The 21539-nt window shown below is 37.8% G+C and overlaps 2 protein-coding genes across 2 annotated transcripts in view; one reads left to right on the top strand and one right to left on the bottom strand.

The window, feature by feature from the left end:
• Positions 1-21539, bottom strand: part of LOC112136064 (uncharacterized) — an 83280-nt gene that overhangs the window by 19660 nt on the left and 42081 nt on the right. Inside the window, exons 5-6 of the mRNA XM_054529342.2 lie at positions 19035-19190; positions 18123-18278 (exon numbers count right to left, since the gene is read on the bottom strand). Coding sequence (XP_054385317.1) covers positions 19098-19190 — 93 coding nt within the window. The 3' untranslated portion in view covers positions 18123-18278; positions 19035-19097. The remainder of the gene's footprint in view (positions 1-18122; positions 18279-19034; positions 19191-21539) is intronic.
• On the top strand, positions 16114-21017 carry CSNK1A1L (casein kinase 1 alpha 1 like). The gene is made up of 2 exons (XM_002824178.5): positions 16114-18833; positions 20672-21017. Exon 1 carries the CDS (start codon positions 17603-17605, stop codon positions 18614-18616), a length of 1014 nt encoding a protein of 337 aa, XP_002824224.1. The 5' UTR covers positions 16114-17602; the 3' UTR covers positions 18617-18833; positions 20672-21017.

The raw sequence follows: 21539 nt of genomic DNA, 5'->3' as shown, positions 1-21539 counted from the left end.
TCGACAAAAGTAAGCAATGGGGAAAGGACACCCTAGTAAATAAATGGTGCTGGGATAGCTGGCTAGCCAAATGCAGAAGAATAAAACTGGACCCCTACCTTTCACCATATATAAACATAAACTCAAGATGGATTAAAGATTTAAATATAAGACCTCAAACTACAAGAATCCTAGAAGAAAACCTAAGAAACACCATTCTGAACATCAACCTTGAGAAAGGATTTATGACTAAGTCCTCAAAAGCAATTGCAACAAAAAAAATTGACAAGTGGAACCTAATTAAACTAAAGAGCTTCTGCACAGAAAAAGAAACTGTCAACAGAGTAAACAGACAACCTACCAAATGAGGGAACATATTCACAAACTATGCATCCAACAAAGGTCTAATATCCAGAATCTGTAAGGAACTTAAAAATTCAACAAGCGAAAACAAATAACTCCATTAAAAAGTGGGCAAAAGACAGACGCTTCTCAAAAGAGGACGTACGAGTGACCAACAAACATATGAAAAAATGCTCCACATCACTAATCATCAGAGACATGCAAATCAAAACCACAATGAGATACCATCTCACACCAGCCAGAATGGCTATTATTAAAAAGTCAAAAAATAACAGATGCTGGTGAGGCTGTGGAGAAAAAGGGATGCTTATACACTGTTGGTGGGAATGTAAATTAGTTTAGCCAATGTAGAAAGCAGTCTGGAGATTTCTCAAAGAACTTAAAACAGAACTCACTCAACCCAGCAATCCCATTATTGGGTATATATGCAAAAGAAAAATAATCATTCTACCAAAGACACATGCACTCCTATGTTCATTGAAGTACTATTCACAATTTCAAAGATATGCTATCAATATAGGTGCCCATCAACCGTGGATCGGATAAATAAAATATGGTACATAATATACCATGGATTACTACATAGCCATAAAAAGGAATGAAATCATATCATTTGAAGCCACATGGATGCAGCTAGAGGCCATAATCTAAGTAAATTAACACAGAAACAGAAAATTAAAGACATCATGTTCTCACTTATGAGAGCTAAACATCGGGTACTAGTGGACATAAAGATAGCAATAATAAACACTAAGGACTAATGGAGTAGGGAGAGAGGATAAGGAGAAAGGGTTGAAAAACTCACTATTGGGTACTCTGCTCACCATCTGGGTGATAGGATTGTTCATATCCTAAACCTCACCATCACACAATATATCCATGTCACAAACCTGCTCATGTACCCCCAAATCTAAAATAAAAGTTGAAATTATTAAAAATAAAAAAATGGGATTTAAAAATCATAGTTATCAGCATTACGTTAAGTGCATAGAGAAAAGATTAGAAGGAAATGTGATAAAATAGCAAAAGTTGGAAAAATGCATAGATGGCAGGGATCCCCAAGCTACACTAGGAAGAGGGTATTAGAGCTCAATTAGGGTGGGAAGTGTGTGACAGCCAATATTGAGTGTTGGAGCCCATGAAGGCTGAGGAGGATGTCTCCACATAAATGCTGGCTGTCCACACCTCCTCCACAGCTCCTCCACAAACAGGAGGTGCGAACAGCTGGTAAAGGATGTCGGATCCTGAGCAGAGAGGGAAAGAGGGCATCCATGTTGAGTAGCAGCTCAGCTCAGGGTGTTGGTGGCCTGAGATGGCAGAGGAGGAAATCTGAGAGGGGGAGGGGCAGCCATGGTAGCAGTGGGACACAGAAGCCAGCCAAATATGAGATAATTCGAGCATCAAATTAAATAATGATAGTAATGGATTATAACCAATTGCATAAAAGAGGAAAACAAGAAGTCCAATCTGATATAAATATCAAAAAGGATAAATTGAAAGTCTTATAAAGAATGGGATATTTTCAGCTTCCAAATATTTATTAAATTCAAAAGGAAAAAGTAACTTTTCAGGAGAGAATTCTGCAGATACCATTTTAATCAGGTGAACAACTTGAACATCATCAGTAGTGGGACAAATTGAAACCTTGTGCCACCTAATAGAATGTAATGAGAAGAACACACTTCTGTGATATTCCTGCCAAATTTGCATCACCTGAACCTAATCATGAAGACACATCAGCAAATTCAACTGCAAGAACATTCTACAAAATAACTAGACAGTGATTTTCAAGAGTCAAAGTCCTCAAAGTCAACAAAAGACTGAGGAAATGTTCAAGACTGAAGCCAACTCAAGAGACCCGACAAGATGCAACACTTGATTCTGAACTGGACCTTTTGTTACAAAAGACATCACTTGGGAAAACCGGCAAGACTCAAATGAGGTCTAAGGATTAGAAAGTACTAATAATTCAATGGTAATTCCCAGAATTTTAATATAATATTGTGCTTATATAAGAGAACGTCCTTGTTTGAAGGCTATTCGCATAAAGTATTTGGGGGTTTGGGGGCATCATAGTGGAAACTGGTAAATAGTTCAAGGCAAAAAAAAAGGTCCTTACACTATATTTGCAACTGCTCTGTAAGTTTAAATTACATAAAAATAATTTTAAATGAATTTAAAATTTAAAGAAAAAAATTATAATAAAAAACATTTAATGATTTTTAAAAGTCATGTACTTTGACCCAGAAATTTTGCTTCTGATAGTCTACTTAAGGAAATGATTCAAAATACATGCTCACCTCCAATACCCTGGCACATCTATTCACCCTTCAGGTTTTAGCTCAAGGTTATTTCCTCAGCAAAATCTTCCCTGACTTCACCAGCCCAGATCTGAAGCTTTTGTCAAACAATCTCACATCAACCTTCGTGGCCTTTATCACGGTTTATAATTACCTATTTGTGCAAACATTAATTATTCCTCCTCCTCGAAGTCAAGGACCAGGTTTGCCATGCTCACCTTTATATCCTCAGTACCCAGCACACAGCAAGTACTCAATAAATATTAAAAAACCTGTCATTAATGGATGAATAAATTAAGATAGATCAATGGATAGATGGATAAGTAGCAAGATGCATAGACATATAATAAGAAATGTTAAGAGCTCTCAGTTAATGGCTATAGCTGTCATTCAGATCTATCCCAGGGACCTAACATTAAAAAGGTCCTGTTGATCAGAAGAGATAAAGGACTGAGAAGAGCTGAGCAAAAAAACACATTTAATAATTAGTATAGAACCTACCTGGAATTACGGGAGCATGTGCATTCCAGCCAAAGGGGGATATATTTTTTTATTTTTGTAGCCACAGTGTCTTATTTTCCTATTTTATGACCACTGAAGTATTCCCAGGCCCTCTCTTAAACCTAAGAATTCACGTATTGGTGAGAATAGCTGGACATTCAAGATATTTTTGTGATTCCTTTTTTTAATCCTCTTTTGTACATGTAATAATGTTGAACAAACAATGAAATGTTGTTCCAATGATTTAATGAGGAAGGAGAAAGACCCTAACTTCTGGGCAGAGAAGTTTTTCCCCTCTTTGTGGAAGGCCCTTATTGAAATGTAGATCAAGATTGTTACCCAAAGTTTTGTCTCTGTTATTGTATCTGACTATAGGATCCAAAAAAAAAAAAAAAAAATTTCCAATTGATGCCTTTCCTTCTGGAATTGTAAGTGAACACAATAATAGTACCTGTTTAAACGTGAAGTGGATATTGTTACAGAGAACATACCAGTGGCTTTCTCAATGTTAAGCTAATAATGCCTCATGAATGTATGATCTATGGAGAAACCCCTGTAGTTGTACCTGCCAATGCTGTTTGTTGGAGAAAAAATTTTGAATGTTTTTTCTTCACAAACAAAAAAAAAGCCATCTAAAGAGAGGGTGATACCTGTCTTTATTCTGGAGAGTGGGGGAGCAAAGTTAAGGATACATAGGGCAATGTTTTTAACTAAGGGTATATATTACAACCCTCTTTAGAACTTGTTAAAAATGCAGATGTTTGGAACAAACTTATGAAAATAGGGATTCAGTGAGTGAATCTGAAAATTCATATTTTATAATTCTGGAGATGATCCTGATGGCCTTCTGATTGAAGATAAATATAGGGATGACTGGAGACAGTGGTGCGTGCTTATAGTTCCAGCTACTTGGGAGGCTGAGGCAGGAGGATCGCTTGACCTCAGGAATTGAAGACCAGCCTGGGTGATATAATGAGACCCCCTCTCACACACAACACACACAAAAAAATACTAAATAGAAAATGAAAATTTTTCTACTTGAATTATTTAATCCAACACTTCATGTCCTCATTTTGCTTTTAACTAAGAAAATCTTACCTGGCATGATATTTATTTATTATTTAAAAAGGAAATCTGATATATAAGCATATCAGAGATAGAGTAAAAACTCTATCTCTGATCTGGCCTCTAAACAGATATAGCTGACTCTAAGGAAAAAAGAACCATAAGCAATAAGAAAAAGCCACTTCTCTCAGAACACATGGGGACCTTAGATAATTAAGATCCCTCTAAAAGAAATTAACACAAAAGAAGAGAGAGGCCGTCACTCTCTTCCCCCTCTCCACCCTAAATTATCACACCCTGGGGAAACTGGGCTGTGGAAAAAATTTAACTCTAGAGCACCTTCTGCCAAGAGTGAGATAAATTATCAGCAAGCCAGTAGGGTTTGGGCAGCAGCCCCAGAAGCTACCATGGCATACCAAGGATAGAACAAAGTACCCAGTGGCATGGCACAAAGCAGTGAAATGTTGCTGAGCACTTGGCAAGCACTCTCTGGGGGCAATAGGAACACTGAGGAAAACTGTTGCTTTCCCTGAGCTGAGGGGTGCTAGAGTCAGAGTGATCCATGATATAGGTGTTCAACAAAAGAATCTGTGAAATGTTTCCCGGAAGAAAATCCATAATGTTTTTCCTATCCCATATATAGGAAAATATTTTTTAAATAGTGTATTAGTATCACATAATCTATGTTTGCACTAGAATCATACAAAAATGCTTCGTTTCGTTTTTGTCAAAGATGCTATTTATCTGAAAAATAAGTCAGACTTAAGACTTTACTTTTCAAATAATATGAAATTTCTCTCTCATGCCATGTGAAATTTTATTTGTTAAAAGCAAAATGAGGTCATGAAGTGTTGGACTAAATAATTCAAGTTGAAAATTTTTAATCTTTTATTTAGTTACCCATTTCAATTTGAGCTGTACAATCTAAGTTTTCTACTACCCAAGTACTTTGGTCACGGTTGTTTTCAACAAAGCACTAACATCTCCGAATTTTCACTTAACATTTCAGAAATAGTTCAAACCACTTAAAAGTCAGAGGGGATATTTAAAGCAATGTTATGTGAAAAACACCTCTATTTCTCTTCTTCCTATTGCCCTTCAACCCCCTCCCCCACCCCAATTCAACACAACCTAACTTCCCTCCAGCTAATCCCTATTTCTGTCCTTACCTTCAAAGCTACACTTCTCATTGTGCACATTCTTTTCCTCATTTCCCCACCCCTCATTCACTCATCCCACTTCAATCTGGCTTCCATCCCCTTTGCTACACCAAAACCACTCTCCCTAAAGTCAATGAGCTCCATCTCCCAAAGGTATTACTTCTCTGAGGAATTTTATACTGCTGGCCGGGAGCAGTGACTCACGCCTATAATCCCAGCAGTTTGGGAGGCCAAAGCGGGTGGATCGCCTGAGGCCAGGAGTTCAAAACCAGCCTGGCCAACATGGTGAAACCCTGTCTCTCTAAAAAAAAGTACAAAAAATTAGCTGGGCGTGGTAGTGGGCACCAGTAATCCCAGCTACTCGGGAGGCTGAGGCAGGAGAATCGCTTGAGTCCAGAAGGCAGAGGTTGCAGTGAACCGAGATCGTGCCATTGCCTTCCAGCCTGGGCAACAAGAGCAAAACTCTGCCTAAAAAAAAAAAAAAATTGTATACTGCTAACCACTTCTCTCTCCCCTTGCACCTATGGGCTGCAGCCTCTTACATCTCTGGCCACATCTCAGTGCCAGACTTCTCACCCACCAGTCTTTAAATATTGATGCTCTTTCAAACTATCGCAAGGAAAGAAAACCAAACACTGCATGTTCTCACTCATAGGTGGGAATTGAACAATGAGAACACTTGGACACAGGATGAGGAACATCACACACCGGGGCCTGTTGTGGGGTGGAGGGAGGGGGGAGGGATAGCATTAGGAGATATACCTAATGTAAATGACGAGTTAATGGGTGCAGCACACCAACATGGCACATGTATACATATGTAACAAACTTGCACATTGTGCACATGTACCCTAGAACTTAAAGTATAATAAAAAATAAAATAAAATAAAATAAATAAATATTGATGTTGTTTGTGTCTCAGCCACGGGTCCTCTCTCTCCCGACACTAAACTAGTGATTGCACACACCTCAGGGGGTGAAGCCCTCCACTGAAGGGAAAATCCAGTATCTAAAGGGGAAACCCAGCTCTGGGTCATTACTGGCATGCAGAAATAAAAAAATAAATGTTGCCTGATTTTTTAGTTTTTCAAGAGTAGCTTAAATCTGGATCATGTGGAACCTCCTGATTTTTAAATACCGGCAAATAAATGATTTTCTAATAATTGTAAAAGCCAATTTGCTAATCAAAGTAAATCCAACATGCCTACTAGAATGTTTCTTATCTCTCTGCTCTACTCTTTATTCTCTTTTCATAATCTCACCCATGCCCCATAGTTCAATTACTATATAAACACCAACTTGTAATTACTTATCTGTAGAGTAGACCCTTTTTGAAGCTCCAGGTAAATTCAAATGCCCACCCAACATTTTTACTTGGATGTCTTAAAAGTGCTTCATATTCAATATGTCCAAAACAGAATCCATGATCTGCTTATCTGATTCTCTTAGAAAAGAAGACTTATTTTATTGTCTCCAATAAATGACATAATTATGGTCACTAACAGCTATGTGTCAGGTGTAGTTCGGCATATGTATATGCAAAGGTGTATAAATATATATTTGAGCCTTATATATGTGTGTGTAATATATGTTTGAGTATATGATATCTATGTGAGATATATATCTTATATATGTGATATAGATACATATATGTGTATCAGTATTATAGCACTAGTGTTGCCAGAATATAGTAAAGAATTATCTGTTAGAAAATAATGATAAGACTTGGAATTGACTCAGAAGAGAATAGCTTACATGACAGTCACAGTGAGGAAGGTGTCAACTCAATATAAGGCAAAATGTCTCATCTGCAGGGCCTGCTGTGGTGGATGCCATAATGCACAAGGTCTCCTTGAGGAAGGAAGGACTTATTCCACTAGCTGCAGGAGGACTGCCAGAAGATGTGCCTCAGTTTTTAACCTTCCTTGGGGATGGCCTCAGCTGAAGAGAATTGCCTTGCCAAGATGGCACCTCCTTCTGGGGAAGCCAGCCTGCAATGACTGGTCATGATGGAGGTATAAAGGCCTGGCCCTCAAGCCCAAACTCATGGTAACTCTGAGGGGCCATTGAAGGCCCAAGCTCACTGTGGGTTCAGCTAAAGCCTTTGTCCTCTGCCCTATAGTATCTCCTTCTCTCGCTTCCTCAGGGGTGATGCCAAGGGAACTCCCTAATAAATGCCCCGCACCTTAATTTTCCTAAGTCTGCTTCCTGAAGAGCCCAATTTAAGAAACTTGCCCAATGGCAAGTGGAATGCTTGCATCCTAAGTAGTCTGAATGCATTGCTGGAAATGACCAAACAGAGATAGGGTTGTTATTTTTGAATGTTATATTTTGAATGTTACATTTTGAATTTCAACAATGTTATTTTTGAAAGATGCATACATTGAATGTCTTCTAATGTTCCTTTCAAGTGTAAGATTTTACCATTCTCAGTTTTGAACATTGGAAATCATATAATTAATATATTTTATTTACAGAGTCCTTTACAGATTATACATATTATCTTACTCAAGCCTCCCCAAAACCAAAGGAAGTAGGTGGAGTATTAACCCCATCTTACAGAGGAGAAAACCAAGGCTCAGAACATTATTTGGTCCAAGATTACATATTTATTAAATAACGGATCTAGTGCTTGAACCAAGCTCTTGTCACATTTGAGCATATAACCAAGATTTCTTTCACCATATCAATTATGTGAAAGGACCAAGAGTTTTTATAAAAATACTATATAATCAAAATGATATTAAACTTTTAATTTGCTTTGCTATCACCAGTATTTTCAATGAGTTTTTTTTAAATCATTGCAAATGCAGCTGTATTTCTGTTTGCCAGGTCTAAGTAATTCCATGCAAGAATTTTGATGGGATCTTTGAGATTTACAGGATTCTTTTATTATTTCATTTGATTCTACATGAGAGTCTGCCTTTCTGCTCAGTTGTATGGAAATGTTCTATGATATATACCTGGCAGTACGTATTTCATTGCCTCCAGACTGCCAGGACAAAAGCCAGAGATCCCTTAGCAAACTGTTGCATGTTAACAAGAACATTACAATAGCAGATGAAGGAAGCTTTGTACAAAATATTTCTGAAATAGAACGTTAGCAGGTAGACTCTATTCTAGCAACCACCAAACCAGACAAAGGAAAGACTAGCCCTTCAGGTTACCGGAACTTGAGATTTTGTGGTAGAAAAACTTAAACAAAAACCAGACAAGTGCCCTGCTATCATCTTCAGAGTTACCTTAGATTCTCAGAATGGATGGAAGACAGAACTGTACTCTGAAGAGAGACAAAAGCATCTTCCCCTGGCCCCCAATTATGTCCTTCAACACAATAGTAAAATCCAAATTAACCTTACAAGAGCAACAAGAATCCAGAAGTCTTCATGGACTCTAACCAGACCGTATTAGCCTTTCCATCAAAGACTATTTCATACTTGATTTTATGGAACCCCCTTGGGGGATCCTAGAAGGGAAGAGACTTTGTAGTTATGAAATCCAAGTGTACTTTGTTACCACTTTTCTTCTTTCAGGTAACAATGAGGGTTTAGTGTGCACCAGACCAAGTCAAGGGCTTTGCGTGCATTATTTCAATGAATCCTAGCTACAGTTTTGAGTTTGTTATTAATATGTCCTTTATGCAAATGAAAAAGTGAAGCTCACTTTTCTTAGGATCACTTGGCTTGTAAGTGGCAGAGCTAGTGTTTGGCTTTCTCTAGCATCTGAGCTCTTAACAGCTCCACACTGCCTTTTCTAAGTCCTTCAAAATGAAAAACATTTAGTCATCTAAATTTTCCACAAAATGTAGCACAAAATTGTAGATCGTGCTATGCAATCTGCAGATTATGTTAAAACTGAGTAAAATCCACCTAGTTCAGCAGCAAGAACTCTAGCTGAACAGAAAATAGGATCTTTACAACTCTACTGTGTATATGGCAACCTGGGCTATAGTGTAGACAGGGGATATTGTCAGGAATCCTACTCTGACCAGTGGGCTTGCTCACTCCAGATTTAAGGAGTCAAAGGAAATAGCTCTCATTGACATGATTTTTAGTTTTCTTGAAAAGCAAAAGACAATTAGTATTTTAAAGGGCCACAAATTACAGGAATAACCAAAATGCACAGTTTCTAGGATTCTAGAGGCCAAAGAAAAGGCAGAAAAACAGAATAGTTTCTCTCAGGAGCCAGAGTTACTGGAAATATGTTTGACAACAAGAATTTAAAGACTATTACAGAAACATATGGCATAAAACATCATATCCCATTCAAGGGACCTAAGGTTTCAAATAAAGAAGTTAAATCCTCTCTATAACACAAAATATTTCTGTAGGTGGCCTAAAATAACAAAATATGATCATATTACTATTTCCTTCCAGTCCAAACTACCATAGCAAAGCAAACTACCAGAGCAAACTACCATAGCTCTGTTGAATACTACTATGCCAAGTAATTGAGGACAGGATTCGGAGAACTCGTTCTCAGTTTCTCCACAAGTCACTGAAAACCATGACATGATTATTAGAAATTCAGGAAAGAACAATACTGATGCTTATAAAAGAGAAAATGTAATGAATAAAAGACCAAGCCAGATTATTAAGGCAGTGAAACTACTGTTTATGGTATTTTAATAGTAAGTACACATTACTGTACATTTGTCCAAACCCACAGAATGTATGACAAACACCAAGAGTGAACCCTAATGTAAACCATAGACTTTGAGTGATAATGAGGTATGAATGGTTCATCAATTGTAACAAACGTACCACTCTGGTGCCAAATGTTGACGGTAAGGGTGGCTATGCACGGCTGGCAGGGGGTAGGGAGGATATGGGAACTCTGTATTGTCTGCTCAATTTTGCTATGAACCTAAAACTTCTCAGAAAAAAAAAAAAAGTCTTTAAAAGAAGACGGCTAGCCTGGAGTCACATGACAGAGGCTGGGAGACCCATAGAGGTCCATAGGCAGCATCTTAAAGAAACAGAGGATGCGTAAACCAAATTCCACAGCTCTACCCTGCTATGTTCCAGTCATTTGCTCCATTATGCCAAAATAGCCACAGAATATTTACAACCCTCTCCTCCTTGTACTCTTCATGTTGTTTGCACAGAGTTGTCTACTTTTAAAAACGTATTGTAAGTGTATCTATTTTTATTCAATTTACTTATTTTTTAATTAATTTATTTTTGTAGAGATAGGGTCTCACTCTATTGCCCAGACTGGAGTGCATTGGTGCCATCATAGCTCACTGCAGTCTCAAACTCAAGCTCAAGTGATCCTCCTGCCTCAGCCTCTCAAAGTGTTAGGATTACGGGCATTAGCCACGGGGTCTGGCCTTAGTGTGCCTATTTTAAAACGAAATACTCACAAAGTAATGAGTTAGTAAAATCCATTATTGAACATTTTAGTTGCAAAATTAACAGTTACTGATGCTCACTATACAAAAATTGGTCTATAATATTTCCTTTTTGTAGCAAAGTTTAGCATAGAAAGCAGTAATGTTAGCACTTATAAAAAGTATTCAAAGCTGTGTGAAGGGTACACGAAGGATCATTACATTATTATCTACTTCTGTACCTGTTTGAAATTCTCTTTGATATAAAGGTTTTCTTTTAAAAAAACTGAACTATAAAACCTGCTTAATGTACCAGTAACTCTACATAAGGTAATTTAATTGCTATCAGATTATGTTATTATAGGCATAGAAAAATATTCTGTATTCTGTAGCACCATCATCCGAAAACATAGCATAGTATTTAAGGATCTGAGTTCAGGAATCAGACTGCCAAGGTGCATTCCACATACTTCACTTCTTAGCTGTTATAACCTTGGAAAAGTTATTTTGCTTAAGCTCCAATTTCTGCACCCAGAAAGGGAATAACATCACCATAAAGCCATTATGAGAATTAAATGACATAAAATGTGTGTAAAGTCACAGCACAATGTCTGCCTCATAATAGGTGTTCAATAAATGGAAGCTACTATTAATATTGCAAGGTTCTCATAGATATTATTCCTCTAAAATTAAAAAAAGTAGTAAAGCCAATAAAGAGCTCTAATCTATAGATGGAGAATGAGTTCAGAGAGTCACAATTCAGAAATTAAAAAACATTTCCCCATTCTAGTGTATTCCTAAATTATTCCTAATTATTATGAAGGAATATATGTATTCCTTCATATTAGAATATATTCCAATAAATTAGAATATATTCCAATAAATTAGAATATATTCGAATATATTCCAATAGATTAGAATTTAGAATTTATGAAGAATTTACAAAAATAAAAGAAATTGTAAAATCCTAGCATAGTCTTTTAACACCAGTTAAATAATCCAAAGAAAGTTTTGCCATTGACTCAATCAATCAGTTGTCAAGTTGACTTTGGCTTTTACTTCTCACCAGGCCTTCTGGTGGCACCTCCTCTGTGGCCTGTCTCACACTTAGCCAAAGATATGTGGCTTATTTGGATTCTCTCATAGTCTCCCCTGCATAGATACATGGAGAACTTAGCAAGGCCCTCCAAGGCTATCATTTCTCAGATCTCCTTAACTTCCAGGCTTATCTACGAGTCCATTGTTTGCTGCAACCAAGACTATAACTTCAGACTACCTGAACAGCTAGTCTTTTCCTTTCATTTGCCACAAAGGTCGCTATTTCCACTGACAACACCACTGGGTGTGAAGTTTTTCCACACTGTGCGCCAAACCAAATGATCCCCCTTTGGCAGGGAAGCTGCTGGTTTTCACATTCAGCAGTGCCCTCGTAAACTTCTCAACAGATCCATCTTGGGAATGGGGTACAGAAGACGTGGATAGGAGAAGCCCCAGATAAGAATGCCATAGACTCCCACTGCTCCTACTAACTTACATTCAGCATTTTTTTGTGAATAATTGCTTCGCAATTTGTTGTATGCCTTTGGTGAATTTCAAGAGCCCTGAAATGGTTGTTTTTCACAATACTGTCCAGTTTTGTTATTGTATAATATTTTATCAGAAAAAAATTAAAACATACAATGTTTTACCACAAAGGTAAATAGTAAGACATATTCTAAATTGTCTAACTGGTAGCCATTATTATTAGTATTTTGTTTTGTAGACAACAATTATATGCAAAATAAAATGTTCATCCAATCTCAATGCAATATTGGCCCTTGTCTAGACAGTGTTTTTATGAGGAGTTACATTATCTAATATTTAAATTATTCAAGTTCCTTAAAATGTAAGGATTCCAAAAGCTGGTACTAAACAATAATTCATTATTTAGAAACTCCTTTATCTCAAAAATAGGTCTTTTCTGACAGATCATTAGGACTACTGTTTTTAAAAAAAACAGGATGCTACACATGTACTATTAGAGTGTATGATGATTGGATAAAATTAAATATCTCTGTGAACATAATTATAAGGAACCAGGTTGAGACTTGAAAAATAAATATATTTGACCGCAGAACCCAGAGTTATAAAAAATATTTGTACTCTGCTGGAGATGCTCTCTCTTAGACAAAATTGTCAAAAAGGAACTTCACTGGGATTTAAGTGCAAGCCTGTGTATGCACATTCAGGATGCACTAAACTGTAGTTCAGCCAATCCTTTTATTTTCCAATCCGTTGTTCACCCTAATCACAGTTAAACTAATCACAAGATGAATCCATAAAATAATTAAAACAACCTAAATTAATGGATCATTTATACTCAGTCTCATTCATTTTGAACATCTGACATAATTACAATTTACAGCTTTCTCTTTGTATTAGAGTAGATAGCTGTTAGAACTTAAGCACAATTCGCTGAAAGGAACTGGAAGATGCAATAAGTGTGATGTTATGAACTGTTTTCATGTAATTTTCCTGATCTTTGAATAAAGTAACATAATTAATGAATGTGTTCACATAATGATATGCCAACAATTTGAATGGTCTTAATAAAGTGACAACCTGCAAGAAAAAGCAAAAGAGGTTACACAACTCCTCACTGCTCTGGAAGGAAGTCTAGAAAGGTGCCAAAATTGCAATAACTTCATGGGAACCAAACAAAATAAGTAACGATTTTTAAGGCTGAAATTGCACCCTACACTCTCAATATAGTAAAATTGGTATTTAAGTGTTTTCTTTTTTTTTCAGATAAACATATTGCAAGTTTCAAAATGAGTGAACAGAAAGATGCAGAGCCATGGAGAAAATATTCTTTCATGAAGAAAGAAAAATCCAGCACATTACAATGACGCCCTCTGCTGTGATTTTTGATACTACACCAAATAACCTCATTTCCAATAGTGTCTCATTGTCTTTGCAGTGCCAATACTTCCAAAAAGCTTTGAGGAAAAAAAGACTTAAATCCTTCTATAAAGTTAGTCATCTCCAGGATCTTTTAAAATTGAAGTGATTGATTCTGGGTAATGTTATTCTGAACATAGTGTTTGAGCCACATAAATGTCAGTAAATCCCTTAGTGACAGCATTATTTATTTAAGAACATATTTTCATTTATTTTGTATTCTATTTAAACAGTTCCAAAAGGAGATTATAATCATGCCAAATGGTTTCCGTAATGACAACTGCCGACCCAATTCGATAGCCAAAATTTTTTTTTTTTTTACTAAGAAATTTTTGTGTCTCAAACGACCATTCTACTAAAGTGTCTCCATTTCCTGGGAAAAGATACCAAGAAGCCCAGAAAATTAACCCCAAAATTCATATGAGACTAAAACCAATGCCATTTGAGTATCATTTCTTAATTGCCAAAAGCAGATATGGACTTACAGGGAAGTGAATAAAGCCTCCTTTGCAAGGTCCCTTCTAAGTGTTAGGAGTGGACAGGAGTTGTAAAGTATTTCAGGTGGGGAGGAGAAGTCAGATTGCAATGTGAAAGCATTTCTATGTAAGAATTTCTGGTCAATTGCATCAAGATAGCTTAGGGGATAAAAAAAGAGACTTGAACCTCTAACACTCAGGTAAATTGTAATGATTTCTTTTCCTAAGTTAAATATTTCATGCCTGTTTGTTGTTGTTGTGTTGTTGTTGTTTTTCTTAAAGACGGCCACAAAAAAAATTGTATAAAGTTCAGGACTGACAAAACCCAAATTGGCTGTTAGACAGTACAATACTACCCAGTACAATTCTGCCCAGAATACGTTATTTTACTTTTACTGGGGTCATCTTATATTAATAGAAATTATTTTAGAGGCAATTTTGAAACCAAGGCTAAATCATAGCTTTAAAATGCATTGGTAAAATACTTTATACAATTAAAGAAAAGAAACAGAACTAATATATTCCCAACAGTGAAGCCACCCAGCGTTCAGGAGCCTCTGGCTGTTGATGTCTATGTAGGGGTTAAAAGTACTGGCTTTGGAGCCAGGCTATCCTGGATTTCCATTCTGAATCCATCATTACCTATCTATGCCACCTTTGGTGAGTCATTCACGCCCTGCAAATAGGAGGCATTCAATAACTATTTGTTGAATGAATGAATAAAGAATGCATCAACCCCACACACTGTCCACAAAACTTTATCAAATACAGTAGTTCAATTTACTTCCATTTTAAAAACTATTTGTTGCACATCTTTTACAGAAAAACTTTGGACAAAAGGGTAGGAGGGGATGCAAGAGTTTAAGCAAAGTGTTGTTTGGGTTTAAAAAGCGTATTTATATTTGGTTGAGGAGATTGGAAAAGGTTTCATGGAGCAAACAGCATTTAAGGAAGAGCCCTGAGATTATTAGGATTAGACCTGGGCGATGGGAAAGATAAAGCAGCTGGAAGCATTTCAGGCTGAGGAAACACCATAAGCCAAGACCCAAAGATGAAAAAATGCAGGGAGTATGTGTTCGGGGAAAAATCAGCAGCCCCACCGGCTTGTTGTAAGAGAATTCATGGGAGACTGGATTGGAAGCTATTCAGGGTCATATTACCACTTCAGTTACTGATCCTCCCCATTCTGGAGATGCTCACAACTTCCCTGTAAATGAAGGTTCACCCAACCACCATTATAAGTTACACTTGACCTCCTTTATAGACAGTGCCTTTATTTAACTGGTACAAAAAAGTATGGGACTTAGTAAACAATTAATAAACTATAATTAAACTATTCTAGTTCCAGTATTGAAAGGGGATTTTTTAATTCAAGCTTTTGTCCATGTATGGGTTATCTGTAACTTTTTTGAATAGTGACTTCTCTCACATAGAGATTATTTGAATTTCAAGGTTCGTGTTGAAGCCATTGACTGGAAGACTGAAAGGGAAGGAAGCATAATGGGCATTGAGTTAACAACATAAATTTTGTTCTAGGTTATTAGAAAGGAAATTGTTCTCCAGGCAAATTTCAACAAAGTTGGATGAGTAAATGAAAGAAATGCCATTCTAGTTGGTACGGTATAAAAAGTAACTACCTTGGGTCAGACTTCAGTTTCAAATTGGCCTCTGACACTTGTCTGTAGTGTGGTCTTGGGCAATTCATCTAACCTCTCTATGCCTTGATTTCCACTTGTATAAAATAAGAAGTACAATCATAATAATAAAATATGCCAGCAGTATACTGTATTACTACCCACCTGAGGGAGGAGTATGTATTTTCACCCCACTGTCTTTGGACCTGGCCATGTGATGTGTCTTGCCCAGTGGAATGTAACATTTGCCACTCCTTTTATTATGAGAACAGCATGCTCCTAAGGAGGCTGCTCTTTCAGCCTGCATTCTAGAACAAAGAGGACACAGGAAGCAGAGATGCAGCTGATCTACAGCTTACATAAAACCTGAATGATAAAATAAACTTTGTCATTGTAAGCCACTGAGATTTGCGAGTTGTTCCTGCTGCAAAGCCAAGTAATACACTGTGCTACCCACCTCACATATTTGTCTGAAGCGGACTTTAAAAATGTTTTAAAGGACTTTATAATGTTCTATGCCCGTCTATGTCTCAAACCAGCTCCTTCTCTCGCCATAGATTGATGCAGGTCAGAAAAGTTAGGAACAGCACTAACTTATGTGAGACAGTAAAGTGGGAATACCTGCTTTCAAAGCTGCACCTCTCTCTCCTGCCTTTCTGCCATTGGCCCCCAAATTAGTTGCTACTGCCCCGTTAGGATTATACTCAGTTCCTATCCCATCTCCTCATAAAACAAAATAATCGCACGGGTTTTGTTATTTGTGATGTGAACTTTCATAAAAATATTGAAATGCTACCGCTTTTTCTGCTAGTGCTGGCCCCAATTCTTCTGAGAAAATGCTCAGAACTGCCGGCGTCTGTTTCTTCTCCATATTTTGGTTAAATTTTACTTTAATCCTTCATTTAGTCAGTTTTGCCAGAACTTCTCTGTGGAATCCTATTTAAATTCAAAGCACTCTATGAAAAAATTTCAAAAGGATCGCTTAAAAAAAAAAAAGACATTTCAATTTAACTAGCAGTAAGTAACTCTTGTTGACTAAACTCAATAAAGAAGCAACCACTGAGATAGCAGAGAAAAAGCTCAAGAGGTGGCACCCCGACTCACATTAACCCAGGGAGACATGATGGCTAGGGAAGTAGGTGGGACAATGACTGGGCCCGAAAACAAGAAAATCTTTGTTATAAAAGCCTCCCATTTCTGCACGATTAAGTTGAAAGAAGGTGAGCTTCGAGTTAAGTAAGCCTAGGCAGTTTTGAATTCCAGCTCGCCCGCAATCTCTTGCAACCTTAGGCCGCTTACCTGAGACTTAGCCTTTCTTACCCAACAAATCAGGGAAAATAACAGCTACCTTACAAGACTAGCAAGTTCGTGTTAAATGGAGTGAGATGAGTGGAACACCTAACAGAGGACTCAGACAATAACAGCGTCTCCAAAAATTCTCGATTTGTGGTTGGCTGAGGCGGAGGAACAAGATGGCGGCGCCGGCTGCGTGACCGGGCCCTCTGGCCCACAGCCGTTGGCAGTGGTGGCAGCGGTACCGCTGCCCCAACTCGCTGTGCCCCCTTTCTCAGCCCGCAACGTCGCCACGACAGCGAGGCAGCAACCGCAACCCAGAAAGAGGTGGTGGCCCAGGCTGGCAACCTTGAGAAACCCTCGCAAACTGTGGCCTGGCGGAAATCCTGGTGTGCTGCAAGGATCAGGCTGACTCCGGGCCCTGTAACACCTAGAAAGGCCTCGGTGGCCATTTCCAGCAGCCCTCACCCTCAGCCTTGTGGGTCGGCGGGCCCCGGAGGCCTCCATCCTCCCCTAGAGGGGTCAGGGCTGAGCCCAGCCTCCATCTTTGCCTCTCAGGATGGCAAACAACAGCGGCTCCAAGGCCGAACTCGTTGTGGGAGGGAAATACAAACTGGTGCGGAAGATCGGGTCTGGCTCCTTTGGAGACGTTTATCTGGGCATCACCACCACCAACGGCGAGGAAGTAGCAGTGAAGCTGGAATCTCAGAAGGTCAAGCACCCCCAGTTGCTGTATGAGAGCAAACTCTACACGATTCTTCAAGGTGGGGTTGGCATCCCCCACATGCACTGGTATGGTCAGGAAAAAGACAACAATGTGCTAGTCATGGACCTTCTGGGACCCAGCCTCGAAGACCTCTTTAATTTCTGTTCAAGAAGGTTCACCATGAAAACTGTACTTATGTTAGCCGACCAGATGATCAGCAGAATTGAATACGTGCATACAAAGAATTTTCTTCACCGAGACATTAAACCAGATAACTTCCTGATGGGTACTGGGCGTCACTGTAATAAGTTGTTCCTTATTGATTTTGGTTTGGCCAAAAAGTACAGAGACAACAGGACCAGGCAACACATACCGTACAGAGAAGATAAACACCTCATTGGCACTGTCCGATATGCCAGCATCAATGCACATCTTGGTATTGAGCAGAGCCGCCGAGATGACATGGAATCCTTAGGCTACGTTTTCATGTATTTTAATAGAACCAGCCTGCCGTGGCAAGGACTAAGGGCTATGACAAAAAAACAAAAATATGAAAAGATTAGTGAGAAGAAGACGTCCACCCCTGTTGAAGTTTTATGTAAGGGGTTTCCTGCAGAATTCGCCATGTACTTGAACTACTGTCGTGGGCTGCGCTTTGAGGAAGTCCCAGATTACATGTATCTGAGGCAGCTATTCCGCATTCTTTTCAGGACCCTGAACCACCAATATGACTACACATTTGATTGGACGATGTTAAAGCATAAAGCAGCACAGCAGGCAACCTCTTCCAGTGGGCAGGGTCAGCAGGCCCAAACCCAGACAGGCAAGCAAACTGAAAAAAACAAGAATAATGTGAAAGATAACTAAGCGTGAATGAGGAACAGAAGAAGCAGAGCAGATGATTCGAGCAGCATTTGTTCCTCCCCACATCTAGAAATTGTAGTTCATATGTACACCAGCTAGTGGCTGTGGACAACCATTTAGTTGGTGTAAAAAACTTTATTTCAATATAAACTGACTCTGGGGAGCGTTGGTGATGCTGTATCGCAAGGTGTAGCCGCTGTAATTGTGAATATTAACTGAGGTAGTGAAACATGGTGTCTGGTTTTCTATTGCATTTATTCAAGTAGAAAAATTAACTAAATGGTTGACACACACGAATTGGTGGAGACATTGTCCATATGCCAATTTTTTGTTAAAACCTTTTATTTTGAACTAGACTTCTTTGAGATATCATTTCAGAAGGACAGTCTTCAGCCAAGCTGCGAAGGTTGTAAATGCTTACGATTGAGCATTTTTAGGGTTTCTCCATCCCTGGGGTGTGCAAATTGTTCACATAAAGAGCATTCTAAAAATGGTTGGCTTCTTGTCTGCAAGCCAGCTGATCTAGTAGTAACCAAAAATTCCAGTTTTGAGAATAGGAAAGATTCCGCCTGCTTACCTGTGAAGACATAAGAAAATCTTAGTAACTACCAGATTATCTTTAGAATTCCACATTAACTCTATCATGTTCTCGGTATTTTAAAAACAACAACAACCATATTTGTCACAGAAATTTAGTTAACATCTTACAACTGAACATGTATGTACATGGCTTAGATAAATGTAATCACCGTAAACACCTATATGATCTGGGATTTTGTTCATATTTTGAAATGGGAGCTTTTATGTTTTACAAGTTCACTAAAATCTAAAAACTGTTTCTATAAGGAAATGATACTTTTTTAAACAACAACCAAAAAATGCCTTGCTGATTCACTAGGAAATAAAAATCTCCCCAATTTTTCAATAGTCAACTTCAAGCCATTTGTTACATGATATTCCCTTGCAAGTAAATTTTATTTCATTATATAACTTTTTTCAATGTTTTTATTCTAAAATAATTGTTTTGTATGAAGGGGAAATGTATTCTTTCATTTTTCTTTTTCTAATGACTTGTGGTAAAATATCTAGTACTGCACCTGCCAAAACTTGGTATTGTTACTTTTTCCACTGACTAATAGCTGGGCTGATTTCAAATAAGAATGCAAGCATTGAAGGGTTTGACTACAAAACATTGTTATTTAAAATACTTGTGAAATGGCTATAAGCAGTTGACTTTTACCCTTGGAGGGCACACTGTGTGAGGTTCTGTGATCATTGACCCTCCCTAACCCCCATCTGCTTCTCTGAATTATCTGTGTGTGCGTGCTCTTCCTCTCAATCTTTTTGCACATTCTTTTCTTTTTCTCTGATGCAAGATAAAGGAAAACTCATTTTCCTTTTAATTCTTTAAATCATGTAATTTATTCACTTACAGAATGTCAGGATAAATTAAAAGAACATTTGTCTGAAAATGCTGCCAGGAGCCTATTGTGTACATGTAGGCATTTTGTAAAATAACCTTGAAATTGTAAATTGCCACATGTTTGGTCAGATTGTGTCAGGTTTCATTTATTTTTTTCTCTTTTTCATTTGAAAACTACTTCAGCAATAATTAATTCCATGATTACCACATTCTGCCATTAAGGGATATATTAGTACTATAATACTGAAGAAATCTTAATAAATCCAAATGTTGGGGGTAGGAAGCTTGTTTGTTTCTTTTATCCACCCTTGTTAGTTAAGGTATTCGTTTCTTAGCTATTAAGCCCTTTCCAGAAATCAGTCTCATAAAGCTATTTTTGAGTATAGTTTATATAACAGAAAAATATTTAGCTTTGGTAGTAACTTTTCCAAGCTGACCTCCCTCTAGCAAGATATTTTTCAGTGCTTTTATTCAGTATGTACTTATTCTGAAATATTTTTGTGTTCTTGCCATTTGAAAAGGTTGTGGCATAGTTGGTCTATAATGAAGTTGCAGATTTAAAACTACTGTTAGCTTTGTAAAACAAAATATAGGTGTTTTTGTCCTGGTATATCATCATTCCATTTTTCTTCTAGATACCATTCATTGTCTTCAGAGTTCACAAAAGAAGAATGTGAAATTCAGTGAATGCTGTTACTAGTTGTGCCAAGAGATGAATCTCATTTCACAAAAATTAAATTATGTTTTTCCACTAAAAGGTGATATAAGTTGAAGACACATCACTGTGATATTAGGAGACCTCACCACTTAAGGCTCCACAGTGGCTTACTCAACTGAATTCTAAGTTACTGCTCTTTACTTTGTTCACCCATTGGAGAGCGCAGTTTTTTTAAATGTTGGGAGATGGCCATTCTAACTACTGTTCAATGTCTCTGTTTTGGGGAGGGTAAAACAAGAAAATAAAAAAAAAAAGATTATACGTGTCCGGGCACAGTGGCTTATGTCTGTAATCCCAGCACTTTGGGAGGCCGACGCATACGGATCAACCGAGGTCAGGAGTTTGAGACAAGCCTGGGCAACATGGTGAAACCTCATCTCTACTAAAAAATACAAAAAGTAGCCAGGCATGGTGGTGGACACCTTGTAGTCCCAGCTACCCAGGAGGCTGAGGCAGGAGAATCGCTTGAACCCGGGAGACAAAGGTTGCAGTGAGCCGAGATTGCACAACTGCACCCCAACCTGGGTGACAGAGCAAGACTGTCTGAAAAAAAAAAAGAGTAGACGTGAAGGGAGACATTGGTTATCTCCTACCATATGGATGTGCTTATGCTTTGATGGTCTACAAATAGATATTTAGAGGTTTACCTTTACTATGATTTTTCCACCAACAAATATTTTTATTAAGAGATTTTCCTACTTCTGCTAATACTCACAAAGACTTATTAATGTTTCAAGCAGAGCACACTGAAATAATTATAAATTTAATTCCATTATAATAAAAAT

The sequence above is a fragment of the Pongo abelii genome, chromosome 14 (assembly GCF_028885655.2).
Source record: "Pongo abelii isolate AG06213 chromosome 14, NHGRI_mPonAbe1-v2.0_pri, whole genome shotgun sequence".
NCBI lineage: Eukaryota > Metazoa > Chordata > Mammalia > Primates > Hominidae > Pongo > Pongo abelii.
This window is presented reverse-complemented; position numbering and strand designations above follow the sequence as displayed.

Coding starts and splice junctions, on each gene's coding strand:
- CSNK1A1L (XM_002824178.5), top strand. CDS start 17,603: ATGGCAAACAACAGCGGCTCCAAGGCCGAACTCGTTGTGGGAGGGAAA.